We start from the raw sequence: 14,544 nt of genomic DNA, 5'->3' as shown, positions 1-14,544 counted from the left end.
TTACATAGGTACCTAGATATGAAATTTTTCCTGTATCATTAAGCTTGAGATTAACTTATTATACATTCTGTGTGACCAGATAGAAGAAAAAAAAATAACAAACTCTCACTGATCATTTATATTTCTGTTAACAATTAAACTACACAATGTTTGGCAAGTGTGACCTGTTGTATATCTAATGTATCTAAGCATACATTTTCTTTACTTCTCTTTCTCATTTTTATAAAATGTAAATTGTTTATTTTCTCTTTTTATCTCTCTTTTTCTTCCTTTCTTGGTCTCCAACCCCCCACCCCTTCTCCTTCTCTTTCTTCTCCCTCTCTCTTTCTCTCTCTCTCAGTGACATTAGGAGAATTGGAGTCATACTCATTGGACACCAGAGACGAATAGTCAGCAGCATACAGACTTTACGTTTACATATGATGCACATACAGGAGAAAGGATTTCATGTATGAAAGTACTACAAGCACCTGTGTTTTGTGCCTCAGCATTTCTAAAATGAAAATGTCCTCTCTACTACTCTCTCTTCTGATTCTCCAAACATTACTTCCTAAACCACGGTCTCCCGTTCAGACTATGGCTGCACACCTTATGTTTCTGCTTCCAACCTGGATTTTAAATTCATGCTACATAGGTCCTCTCTGAATAGCCTGCAAATAAAATCTTGGCCCACTTCAGATTATCATTACACAATGATAAATAACCCAGCATGGATGTGTAACTTTGTATAGAAGTATTTGGGAAGTGTTCATGGACTTAAAAGAATCTGTCCAGATGTAGCATCCTTAACGATGTATGTAGAGTTTAATGGTAGATGAGAAAGAAATAGTTGACTTTTATTTCCTATTTTGTGATCTAGTAACTTCCAAATTGACATTAATATTTATTTTTTAGAAAACCTTACTCAATTTTATGGGTTGTATTGTTGCTTCATTTTTTAATAGTTTAACTGTTGGTGCCTGATGTTATTAGAATGATTTGCCTAAATGACCAATGATTCCATGTAGTGCATTCTTGTCAGGTGTGACTATGGTGAGAAGGGTGTATTGGGGAGGGAGCGGGAGAAAAATACTGTGCTTTTAAATCTTCTAAGGCTGGGTTTGTCTATATTTTTTTAATTAACTTTATAGTGTCCTACACATTTCATAGTAGGTGGTAGTTTAGAGGCTTTTCCCCTCTAATTTTTTTACTATTGTGTATTTCTCTACTATGTTTTGAAGATGATCCCTAGAAAGATCAAGAGTGAGTCCATTGCTCTAAGAGCTTTCATAGAGTGAAGGATGGAATAAACCCATGACTGTTCCTTAGCTCATCATCACAGCACTGAGAAAAGTGGTTGTTTTCAGAATTGGTTTGAATAAAGAATATAAGATTATAGCCTTAGATTTAATATGAAATGATTAATTAAAACAGAATTTTATGATAGCTATGTGGTAACCTAACAAAATAAATGTATCCAGCTGACTGCTAATGGTGCATTTTGCAAGTTTAAGAATTTTTATGTCTGTTCACAAAAATAGTTACATTAACATGCTGAGCTATTTTCAAGGCCTTCTAAGAAATAAGTATGAATACTGCAAACTGGATTTAAATAGATTTTACTGAGCATATATATTGTGTGTCAATCTGTGTCCATATAGTTCACATAAAAATGTGAGCACAGCTAAGGTGACTCCTCACAATCTTCTGAGAGGCTTGCAACAAAAAGGCAAATATATTTTTTCAGTGAGTTAGGCTGAGTCAGTTTATCAAAATAATGCTTTTTAAGTACAAATTCAATTAAAATGTCAGCTGCTTCCTGTAAACCTATAAAAAATGACTACCATGCTAGGTGAAAGAGTAAGGAGAATGTGGTAAGGTAGAAAAAAACACAAAGCAGATTGTCTAAATATGATGATTAAATAGATTGGTTTTTATTTTATTTCTAAGATAAGATTCCCTACCCACATTCTCAAATTCCGACTTAAAGTACATTTTTTAATCATAGTAGTGTGCCTTGTATTTAAGGAAGTTCACTGTTTCTTTTTTCCCTTATTTTAAGATTTTATGGATTATCCCATTATACTAGAACCTTCTACATATTTTCTTTTGCTGAATTATTTCCTTATTTTTGCCTAGAACAGCTTAATTTTTCTCATTCTGAAAAACAAAAATGAATTAAAGTCTTTAGAGTATTCTATAAGTATACTTTAAAAAAAGAAAAAAATGAGTAATCCATCACTTTTTAAGTGTCAGAAATAGCTAGCCATATTTTTCAGCTGTCAACCTGCATGGTCCTGTATTACTCATAGACTATCTGCAGTGTGCTTGATACATTTACACAGATCTGGATACATTTAGAGAAAATATAAAGTTTCCATATTTATCTGTCTTCAAGTATATATTAAATAATAACAGAAGTAAACAGATGAAATTTATTAATCATATATATTTATTTTTATAATACAACAAAAAAGGTATTTAGGAAAATAAGAGATAGAATAATATGGTCTTCCATATGACTCTGTCAGCAGCATCTGTATACCTTGATGAAATAAATTCTATTAAAGTATTTAAATTTATATGGGATGGATATTAAGTAATTGAAAGATTAAAGATCTCTGTTAAGAATATTTGTCTTTAAAAGGTCTGATGATGCTTTTCTTTTTTTTTTTCTTTGCTAACAATTTGTTACAGTATTGGAAAATTCTTTTGTTATTTTGTCTCTCAACCAATATTCTCTTTCAAATTACACTTTACAGAACTATAAATGTGCTAAAGATCTACAAATGTGATAATCTTAAGTGTAATTTTGAATTTCATCATACAGTAAGGTTGAAATATATATATGTAAAATTAAACAGCAGCATTAAAATATAAGGATATTTTTATCTTTACTACCTACCAATCATGAAACACACAATCCCAGGGATATTATAATATTCAGTAATAACTACAATTAAAATGCCAAAATCATTTGGAAATTTTACATGAAACATTTCAAGATTTACTGGTGCACATATTCAATAATTAAACTTCCTTAATATGTATAAGTATAGACTTTATAAAAGTAAATGAGTAACTTCCATAAATCACAAGTCTTCAGGAATAATTTTTGATAACTAAAACATGCATAAAAATTCATGTACCTGCCTTTACAAAATTTTCTAGTCTGTGTATTGAAGGAGTTTATAATTTTGAAAGTCAGAAAGTTGAAGAAGCCATTTATATTTTATTTTCTGGGTAGTCAATTTTCAATCTATAGTCAACTTATTATCTCATGGTATAAGACATATTTGGGAAAAAATGTAAAAATAATGTACAATCAAGTAGGTAGATGAGGCATTTAAATAATTAAACTAAAAATGCAATCAGAAGGGCTAGGGTTGTAGCTAAGTGGTAGTGTGCTTGCCCAGCAAGGATGAGGCCCTGGGTTTGATCCTCAGTACCACATAAAAAAAAATAAATAAAATAAAGGTTTAAAAATGGTATTTATGAAAACATGCAATCAGAAATTATAAATTTCGGCCTAATGGGAATCCAGAATTTCAGTAGATTTTCAGAGTTATATAATAACTATCAATAAATAAGTTATGCATGCCATAACAAAAAAGACTTATTTCACAATGCATTAATCCTTAAAAATCTATTAAGCTATAATCTGAATAAAGCAGCTTCCAGTTATAAATTTAATGCTGATCTCAGTCCATGAATAAAAAACAAATCCAGATCCAGTTCTTAAATAGCAAAGTCTTTACAGAAGTTCATTAAAAAAGTGATAGTGGAAAATAAATTACATTACATATCATCCAAACACATTTCCTAAAAATCTGTTTTGATAACTTTCTATATTACATTTCTGCTCTAAAAAGCAGTCAGTTAAATTTCTTAAAATTTTCATCCATACTATAATTTTTCTATTCATTTATTAAGTTATATAACACTATTTTTCAGCCTCTCTTTCTTCTTTTTAATTGCCTCATCTTGTCTCATCCACTCTCCACTTCTATCACTACATCCTGGATCCTTATCAGAATCAGAGTCACAGAAAATCTAAAAAGGTCTTATAGATCGCCTTAAAAAAGGATGAAGATTAGAAAAGGTTGCAAAAAATATGCTTCTAATATGTTAGATCTTATCACACAAAGGGGAACACTTGCATTCACAGAGGGTATGGGTTCTGGCTTTGCCTTAGCTGAAAATTAAGTATGCTGGGAAGTAATTTTGAAATGAATTATGATGTTCCTTTTCTGTAGTTTTTGCTAAGGAAGTTTAATATTAATTTTAAAAAAATTAGAGGCTGGGGTATAGTTCAGTAATGGAACATTTGCCTAGCAAGTGAAAGGCCCTGGGTTCAATCCCTAGTAACCACAAAAAGAAATTAATATTTCACAAATCAAGAGCTCTGATTATTAACTCACAGGTGGTGTCTATGTCTTTATATAGAAAAGATATTTAGGGGCTAGGGATATAGCTCAGTTGGTAGAGTGTTTGCCTTCTATACAAAAGGCCTTGGGTTCAATCCCCAGCACCACCAAAAAAAAAAAAAAAATACAAAAAAGATTTGAAGCAGGTGTGTCATACTTCTTTTAGTATGATCATCTTAAATTTTCCAAGCTCAAATTTCACAAAATACAAGAAACTCATGTTTCACACTTAATGAAAAAGTTTATATGCTTTTTATATGAAACCTCCAAAAGGTAAAATTAATAATGTTGTTCCATCAGAATATCCAGCACTATAGTCATTTATTAAGTGAAATTATTATGAGATTATTTATAATATAAGTGAAGCGCTTTTTATTTTATGATCAATATTTTCAATTTTTTCAAATTTTTATAATGCTAAGCAAAGGCAGTATAAAGTGTTTTTAGTTCAATTTACAAATATCTATTAAATGTCTCCTATATGCATAAAATTTTTTGCAAAAATGAATTTGAATATACTGTTTACCTTGAATTAATTCATAAGCTTAAAATTTAGACGTGAGAGCCTATTTGCAGTTTGCTATGGTTGCCATATCACTTAGGGTTAGATTTTTCCACAGAACAAAACAAAAATTGGTCTATTGTGAATTGGATTTGTAATCCCCTTCAGAAAGAAATGTTTCTCTAATAGAGTCTCTCTTTTCAACAGTTGTTCCTCATGAAGAGTCATAAATTGATATTGTCCAGTCACAAATCTTTCAATTCATATGTAGACCCACTATCTCAAAGGTGTTGTCAGTTAGAAAACATCATTCTTTATTCAAAAACAATTCTGTAACTAAACTCTTCCCAAAGCTATTATTGGCCCTAGTAAATTTAACAATAAGTGTGAACTTTAATAGTTGCATAAAATCCTTTCAAATGTGATCCATGAGAAAGAGAAGAGATGATTACTTACAACTAAAATTAACATACTACTAAATGAAATAAAGGTAAAAAATCTTACATCTCATCAAAGTAAATATCTTACTCTTGTAAAAAGTCATGTTTGTCAAAAATTACTTAGGACAAAATTTCATTTTTTCTTGTTATAAGTGGATGTGACACCATATGCAAGTTTTATGGGAAAACAGATCAAAATATTCAGAATATGTAGGTCATAAAATGTAGTTTTAACTAATTCTCTTTTTCTGACTAACAGATTCAATTTAAGTGAAATTATTATGAGATTATTTATAACATAAGTGAAGCACTTGCATTCTTTGCTTTTAATTTAAATGTTTTGTGATTCTGACACTTGTTTTTTAGAGAACCTAGAATATATCTGAAAGTTTATCCTTAGCTTATCAGTGTTGATTCAAAATTACTATATTAAAAAATAAAACAAAAACTTAAAAGAAAGCTTTACAATTACTAAGGGCAGCAAAGCACTACTAAATAATAAACTTCACCTTTTAAAAAATAGCTTAGCAAGTACAAAGTTTGTGAAAGTTAATGGTATCTAGTTACTTCTAGTTTATTTTATTTTTGTACTTTCCCACTGAAAGCAAAGTTTCCTTCTAAACAAAACAAAGGAAGGCTCTTGCATGAATGTCCAGGCCTATTAGACCACCAAATCTCTACATAATTAAAGGAATTTTTTATAACTTTATTTATTTATTTATATGTGGTGCTGAGGATCGAACCCAGTGCCTCACCTGTGCTAGGCAAGCACTCTACCACTGAGCTACAGCCCCAGCCCCTTAAAGGAATTTTTTATCTGTTTAAGATAAAAATCTCAATGAATTCCTCTACCCTTAGACAGAACCAGTTGCTCCTTAAGAATAACAAAGACCTTAAAGAAATATAATCTTACGGAGTAGAATGAAAGTTTTCTCTTAAATATAATACAAAGATATGATTTTTACTTCCCCCCACCCAGTGCTGTGTACTGAACATAGGATCTTAAACATGCTAGGTGGGCTTTCTGAGTTACTTCCTCAGCCCCAAGATTTCAACTTTTATTAGCAAATAAAATACAAATTAATACAAAAATTTTCCCAGGAGTTATAAAAGTATTGGAATTAATGAAAATTTTCTCTCAGGTAAAACTCTGTCTTTATCCATATTTCTCTATCATTTGTATCTTCTGACTATATTTAATTTTTCATAACTCATTATACTATTAAAAACTCAATAAGTCAGAACAACTGATATGTGGCTTTAGAGTGTTCTTTAGAACATAATGATGACTATCCTAAGGATTCCTATTTGGTTGATCTCAGAGTCTCTATCTTATTAACCCTACTGAAGGGAGAATTATCTTTATCGCCAAATAAGCATTAATCTAAAGAAACTTTAAGAACATAGGAATTACCATTTTTCATTTTCAATTATCCAATTAAGATTTATATTGGGCATTATTATTTTGAAGATAGGTACCCTTATTTTCATGAGTTAAATATGAGCTTATATAAAAAGCCACACTAATATTAACCTTTCTATGTTTTCCCATATTTATAGTTAGTTCATCCTTAGGACAGTTCTAATTTTCCTTTGTTCTAGAAAGACCCAATATCACTTAAGTTTTTGAAATCATGATGGATGGTATAAATAATGCTAGTTCACAAAAATGAGTGACATACTATTATTTTCAATTTTTTACCTAATTTAAAACATTCTCTTCTACTGCTTCTATGATTTAAAAATCTCTCTTCGACATTTAGTTATTTGTAGAATAAACTGCATGGATTTTAGGTAAAAAAACACTTTTGATATTTTTCATATAAACATATCTTCACTTAATTAGGGAAGCCAGAATTTAATTAATTCTACTAGCTCAACTGTCACACAAACTTTTGCTCTTTATAATTCTCATACAGTAATACCATTATTAAAGACATAATGAAGATTTTCTTTAACTATGCATGCTTTATTTCCATGTATTATTTTTCTCTTTAAAATAAGTCTACTTAAAATGTGGTCTATAGCAACTTTATGACAAAATCAATGACCACTTGCTTGCTACCAAATTTGTAAGTTAACAAGCTATTATTCTTTCAATGTAACTGATGTTAAAGTGTTTTGAATATCTATTGGTATATTATCTAGAACTATTATTGCCATATCCTTAGAGTATCTTTAAGATAATGATGCCTATTATGGACAGTGAATTATTGAGGCTTTTTAAAATTTTCTGCACTATATAGAAAGTAAGGTTTAATGTATATAAAGATTTTTCAATGGAGTTTTGAATCTATTTAATGTGTTCATTCTTCCCATGCCATATATGTCTTCAAAGAAAATTCTATTAATATACTATGCAAAAATCTAATTTTCTTCTTATAAAAATTCGAGCTCTGTTATAATTTTAGGTTTTTCAGGCCTCCAAGATTTAAAAAAAAAATTAAAATGTGAAATGGAAGCATTTTGGTGGAGGGTGTGGGGCATGATACTTGAACAGGGCCAACAAATGTGAAGATGAGTAACACTTGATTTTAATAATTCCTCTGTGTGCTAGATTTATGATCCATTATTAATCATTTTGTTAATCAAAGTCCATCTTATATTGTAACATTTAAAATTTGAATATATGTAGGATATTAATGTCTTTGGACATTTCTCATAAACCATACTTAATTTTTATTTTGTGTGTAATGTAAATTTCAACAGTTACTTTTTAAATTTTAAGGGATAATTGTTAATTGTCTATGTATTCTAAAATGTTAGTTATACCTATCACATTAACCTCATTTTTGAAAAATCAGAGGCAGACTATGAATATAGAACATGGCAACAGACCAAATACCCTTCAAATTGAGGAAAACACAAAAAATAATGGGATAGTTGTGTTAAAATTGTTGCTTATCTCATTTTAAATAAATAACCAAGAAAAATAAGAAAAGAAATCTATCAGGGACTAAGGCTGGGGCTTAGCGGTAGCACACTTGCCTGGCATGTGTGAGGCACTGGATTTGCTTCTCAGCACCACATATAAATAAATAAAAATTAAAACTGTATCAACAATTAAAAAAAATTTTTAGAAAAGCCCAAAGAAAATTATGTCATGTTAGTTACTCTTACTGTTAATTTTGAAACTGAGAAAATTTTGAAAATGAGAATCTCTAATAAGGCCACTAATAGTTATTTAAATGTATATCAATATATAAAATTAGGAAAAGATCTTATGAAAATATAAAAAACAGAACAGAGTTTAATTTTAAAAGTTTTATTAATAAGGAAAATGATCAAAATTCTTAACATTTCTGTACTCTGGTTTTTATTTCTAAGGCTTATCTAATTTAAAATTTTGCTTACAATTAAATATATTATTATACATTGAATACTGGACTGTGAAAATATTTTATATATATTAATGAATTATCCCATTCTATTATTCAATTAAGAGCATCTATAAGATACAGATGAACGAATCAAAAGTGTTATTTTTTAACACCAATTAGTCTTTTAAGCAGTTGTATAAATGTTACGTAGTACTGTTTTAAAATATGGTACTTACATATTAATTGTGATCTTTTGATCTCCAAATGCTTAAATTTAGATTACACTGCAATTGCACTGCATATTTTATATCTTCATTCAGTCTCATAATGCCTGTAACTTTCCAGTTGTCAAAGACGTTGAAACCAAATTCCATAACACAATGGCAAGAATCTCTATTCTTTCTGAAGTCATTCTTCTTTTATTTATTACTGCTCAGATATTCCATAGAACATTTGCTTTCTCATGAATAAATGTATGCATGGAAATATAAAAACACAATCTTGATAACCCTACATTAAATGCAATCACTAAATATCTGTAATTTAATATAAACAACAGAAAATCATGATTTGTCCAAATCTCAGTGTTAATTTCTTTACACTCTGAAATGAATATAACAACAACAAAAATATATAGGAAGTCATGTCTACTGCTTTTACAAAATTATAATTCCTAAATTTTAAAATATGATAACACTGATAAATTTTTAAAATATATGTATGTATCTGTAAATTCATTCACTCATCCAACTAATGTTTATTGAATATAACCTCATGCTAGTGTCCTTTTCAAAGCTCTGAGGATAAATAGTGACCAAGACAAGCAAATACCCTGTCTCATGAAATTGACTTTCTAACAGTAAAAACACACAATAAAGATATAATGATGTGTTGTACTGGTAATTATATTAATCATGTTACATAGTATGACATTGACTCCTTCACATTAATTAGTAACTGAAATCTCTAGACATGACATTTATATTGATACCAGAATAACATGAAGAAAATAGCCATGAGAAAATCCAGGGTAAGAGCATTCCAGGCAGAAGGAATATTAACTATGTATGGGAATTTGGAGTATTTGAGAACAGTATATAAAGAGAACAGTGGTACACAGTAATGAGGCAAAGAAGGAGGCAAAAAGGAGATAAGCTACAAGGACATGAATAAGGCCACTGGAATAATTAAAAAAAAGAAAACACTGACTTTTGTTAGGATGGAAGTAGTGGAGATGAAGACAAGTTATGGATATGTTTGGAGACAAGGTTTGCTAATGGACTGGAAATGAGGGATGAAGAAGAGAGAAAAAATCAAAGCTAAATTCCATATTTAAGGAATAGACAATTGATTCATTGGTGGTAGAGAATAAGCAGATTTGGAAGAAAAATCAAGTCTGAGATGACTAATGCCTGAGATGACTGTTAGGTATCCAAATTGAGCTACTAAGTAGACAACTGCATCTGAGAGTTCCAAGGAACATTTAGGAGCAGAGATTAGGATTTGTAAATCATCCATATATACATGGTATTTAAAGTACAGAACCTAGGAAAATCCTATAGATAGAGAAGTGTGCCTAGGATTGAGCTCCAGGGCACTGCGATGTTTAGAAGGTGGGCAGAGAATTAGAAACCAACAAAAGAAACTAAGGAATGTTAAGAAAGAAAGAAATGCAGTTAGTCATTTGGATTAAAGGTTTTTAATCCAAATGAATGTAATTCAATGTATTGGAATTTAACAATATTTATTCTTTGGATTTGAAGTGAAATTAAATTGTGAATGATGGAATAAGATTGCTCTCCAATTTTTTGCTGTTCTAGCATAGCCAAAATCAGGATTAGAACAATGAAATTGCCCTTTGATTTGGCAACATTGACAAGAGCAGTCTCTCTCAAGACCTCAAAAAGGGCAGTTTCTGTGAAACCATGAAATCAAAGCCTGGCTGAAGTGGATTAAGAAGAGAGATAAGTAAAAAGCAGACTCAGAATCTATAAACAATTCTATCAAAATGTTGTGTTGTAAAGGGAGCAAGTGAAAGGAGCTAAGGCAGTAGGTGAAGGGAGATGTAGGGTCAAGAGAGCTCTGTGGAGATTTTTTGTTCTTTTATTTACATAAAGGATACTAAAGCATATTTATATACTAATGAGAGTACTTTGGCAGACAAGAGAAAACTGATAATGCAAGAGAAAAGATCATTATGGCAAAGGTCTGGAGGGGTTAGAATTCAGAGCACAAGTAGGGAGATTAGTTTTTTATAGGAGCAGGGACATAAAACTCCAATAAGAGGGAAAGGTGACTTTGTAATATGGAGGTAGATTAGTAGATTGTGGTGGTGAGATAAAGATGTTACTATGTGAGTAGTTTAATTTTACAAAGAAAAGTCAATAGGGGGGTGGTAAGGGAGTATAGACTGGAAGAGAAATACATAAATAGTTGCAGAACAGGAAAGTGAATATAGATGTATGTTATATATACAGACAGACATAGTTAATGGGTATTTGTATGTTAATACAGGATAGAAAAAAACCTAGAAAATATTTCAAATCATCTTTATTAAATATAAGTAATTTTATTGGAAGACCTAAAACTTTTGCTTTCCAAGGACTCTTGATAAGAGTCAAGTGATTGAGGACTTCTTAAATGCTATAGATACTTCTCATGATTTTTTGTCTATTACAGAGTAAATGGCAGAAATAATTTTTAGCCATTCATTATAATCTGAGGCCTATAAAATTGAAATTAGCTAAATCCTGAAAGATGTATATTGTATACTAAACCTGTCAATTTTTCTGAATACTATTTTGGAAGTTTTGAATGCTCATCTGAATTTTTAAAAATAAATAAAGACAAGTGAGAACTAATCTTTAGTTAAAAATTTTTATTTTTGTTTCATATGGAAAACATAAATAGTTTCTATAATTTGGGAGAAACATGTGGGCAAGATGGTTGTTTTGTTCATTGCTTCCCTCCCTATTCTAACATAAGGATGTGATCTTTTAATAGTGCTTGGTGATTTATTTCTGGATAGGCTGTATGAAATTCAATGTATTGGAATTTAATGATATTTATTCTTTGGATTTGATGTGAAATTAGATTGTGAATGATGGAATAAGATTGTTCTCCAATTTATTGCTGTTCTAGCATAGCCAAAAATATAAAGGTAATATGTGTACATATAAATGTGTTTTTGATTAAACACTTTAGATATTTAAATGGCCATATCAAATTTTAAATGGTAGATGATATCAACAGTTGCAGTGCACTCAAAATAATAGTTCTAAACACCTTTGTAGCACAAATCCTAAAGCTTAATACTAAATAGCATTTTTCTATAAAATACTCAAGTAACATCAGTCTAGGTTGAGACATTTAATCCTTCATAGAGCTATATTTGACTAAGGGGGAAACTGCAGCTAAAAATATTTTTTCCTTCCTATGTGATTCTTTCAAAGTATCTCTTAAAGTGACATAAAGCTATTTATCATTAATTAAGGATTTAGCACTATACTCATCTACTTTTACAAAAGGAGGGGAAGATCTATTTATGAAAATAAGGAAGCGCAGCACTACATTATTACTTTTCAATATTGGTATTTTATCACCATTTAGAGCTTCAATATATGCCTTTCACTCAGGATCCTTACACAGCCTATGTTCTCTTTTCTGGTTGTAATCACAATATGGTAGAGATAAACACAGTATAACAGTGTTAATTGAACTGCAATCCTACCTATTATCTACTTTGCTATACCAGTAAAGTAGTTCAAATTTATTTGAATGTGGTATTGTTTTCATCTTACAAAAATCTACTATAATATTATGATGTTCCATGTAAATTTTCATGTGCTGGCATGCTTACAAGTTAATAGTGTTATAGAATGCTCAGCTCTCAACCTGAGAGATTGTTTGTGGTGAATTGCATTACATGTCATCTATTTGCTGAAAGAATATGATGTTTAGCAAAACTACCTGCTGAGCAACATAATAAGATTTTTGTACAAAGTACAAATTAATAATTATTGTATTTTATTTTTCTATGATTTCCTAAGAGGAATTATCAGGGTCTTACAGATGGAGTAAGCCTGTTTATTAAAATATATTAGCAAATAAAAGTTACAGTTCTGGTGGTTGAATTTGTGATGTTTTTGTATTGATGTATTCCTAATGTAATTTATTTTTAGTTTATGAAATGTAGATGTTCTTTAGCTACTTTAGTAATTCTGAATGCAAAATCATAGCTGTAGTAATTAATAATGTCATTATTGTCTACACATAAATTCACATGAATCATAATAAATTATACATATTTTAGTGACTTTACACTAGCAAAATATTTTCTGAGATTCAAGTGAATTAAATTTTTCATTGCAGAGGTACTACTGTACATAAATTGCAGATAACAAAAGACACAGAACATCTCGCTGTTCAAATACAGCTTTAGACCATCAATGTTTGTTCCAAAAAGTTCCAATAAATTATAAACCAGAGATTTTCTATATTCTTTTAAAAGTTGCTGGTAAGACAATATGTTAAAAATATCAAGAATTAATCAGAATAGTGTTATATTCAATGTATCTTCTTCTCATCTTTTTTTATAATTTTGCTACAGTTCCAAAACCCAGTATGAAATTAAAACTGGCCAAAAAAATCTAAAACTCTTTTCTCTTGCACATATATTATGTAGTTTTAAGAAAATTACATACCATTTTTTAAAGCTTGTTACTCTCAAACTAACTTCTTAAATTGAATGGAACAATTTTATGTTGAGCCTCTGAGTGTGCTCAACACTCGAGCATTTTCAGTTGGCAAAGTACAAAAACAACAAACTCAATCATATTAAATATTTGTCATTTTTATTAGGTTGACATTTTCCAAATTGGGTAAATTGTTTGTTTCATGAAAACTATTTCATCTCTAATAATAATAATAACAATTATCATTTTGTTTACTTTTTCTTGTTAAGAAATATCTATCTGCCTAAGTCTACTGTAAAGTTGGTGCTTAATCTGCCTATTACATTTGTAGTTTTCACCCAATGTTTTGTACTATGTAAAAACATGAACTCAACCTAAATAAGAAAAGTAAGATCTATCCATGAAAGTTTTCTAGAACATGCGATTTCTTCTTAACTGAGGGGAAACAAAACAAAATTGTTGTAGTCTATCTACCAGCAAATATCTTCCATCTCTTATTAAAGTGAGTACAATACTCAGAAACAAAGAAAATTGATCAATACCTACCAGTAAATGCACTCAGGGCCAGAAATTAAAGGACCATGATATTTAATAATTGGGTCAAGTAAAAAATTTCAGAACAAAGAAGGCAGGAAAATATGTATTAAACACCTATGTGTCAAACAGTTATACTTCTGTTATCTCTCTAATCCTCAAAAACAGTAGATAAAATAGTATGTTTTTGACGGTGAGGAAGATGAGAAGGGTTTACCGGCCTAAGGAGACACCACAAAGCATAGTATATTTCATAGTATGTTTTCTACAAGAACACTCATATGTTAATATTTTTAGATATGCAACTACAGGATTTTTGTTTTTTAGTTTTTGCTTGCAGCAGAGTCACAGCCCAGAACACTTCCTTCACTGTAAAAACAGCTACATTTGCAAATTTCCAAAATCAACAAAGAAAAAAGCCCCCATCATAATATGTGTACAATCCTCCCCACCATCATTATATTGATAGAATTTCTTTTTTCACCTTTAGTCCATTTAAATAGGCCAAATTAATTGATAGGCCAAAGAACAGGTAGAATAATAAACGTAACACTAATTAGTAGAAAAGGAAAAATAAAATCCCATACTCATGGTTAATGAGGGAAATGAAGAGATGAAACTTCTTTAAAGAACATTTAAATCATGAAA

At 29.9% G+C, this 14,544-nt stretch overlaps 1 protein-coding gene across 5 annotated transcripts in view; it reads left to right on the top strand.

Moving 5' to 3' along the window:
* The window catches only part of Epha6 (EPH receptor A6), a 792,729-nt gene extending 779,928 nt beyond the window's left edge, over positions 1-12,801 (top strand). For all 5 annotated transcript variants that reach the window (XM_078044415.1, XM_040270502.2, XM_005336763.4 and 2 more), the window contains one exon: positions 341-12,801. In XM_078044415.1, coding sequence (XP_077900541.1) covers positions 341-455 — 115 coding nt within the window. In that variant the 3' untranslated portion in view covers positions 456-12,801. The remainder of the gene's footprint in view (positions 1-340) is intronic.
* Positions 12,802-14,544: the final 1,743 nt, after the last annotated feature.

The sequence above is a fragment of the Ictidomys tridecemlineatus genome, chromosome 3, assembly GCF_052094955.1.
Source record: "Ictidomys tridecemlineatus isolate mIctTri1 chromosome 3, mIctTri1.hap1, whole genome shotgun sequence".
NCBI lineage: Eukaryota > Metazoa > Chordata > Mammalia > Rodentia > Sciuridae > Ictidomys > Ictidomys tridecemlineatus.
Note: the sequence above shows the minus strand (reverse complement) of the source record. Positions and strands in the feature narration are given on the sequence as shown.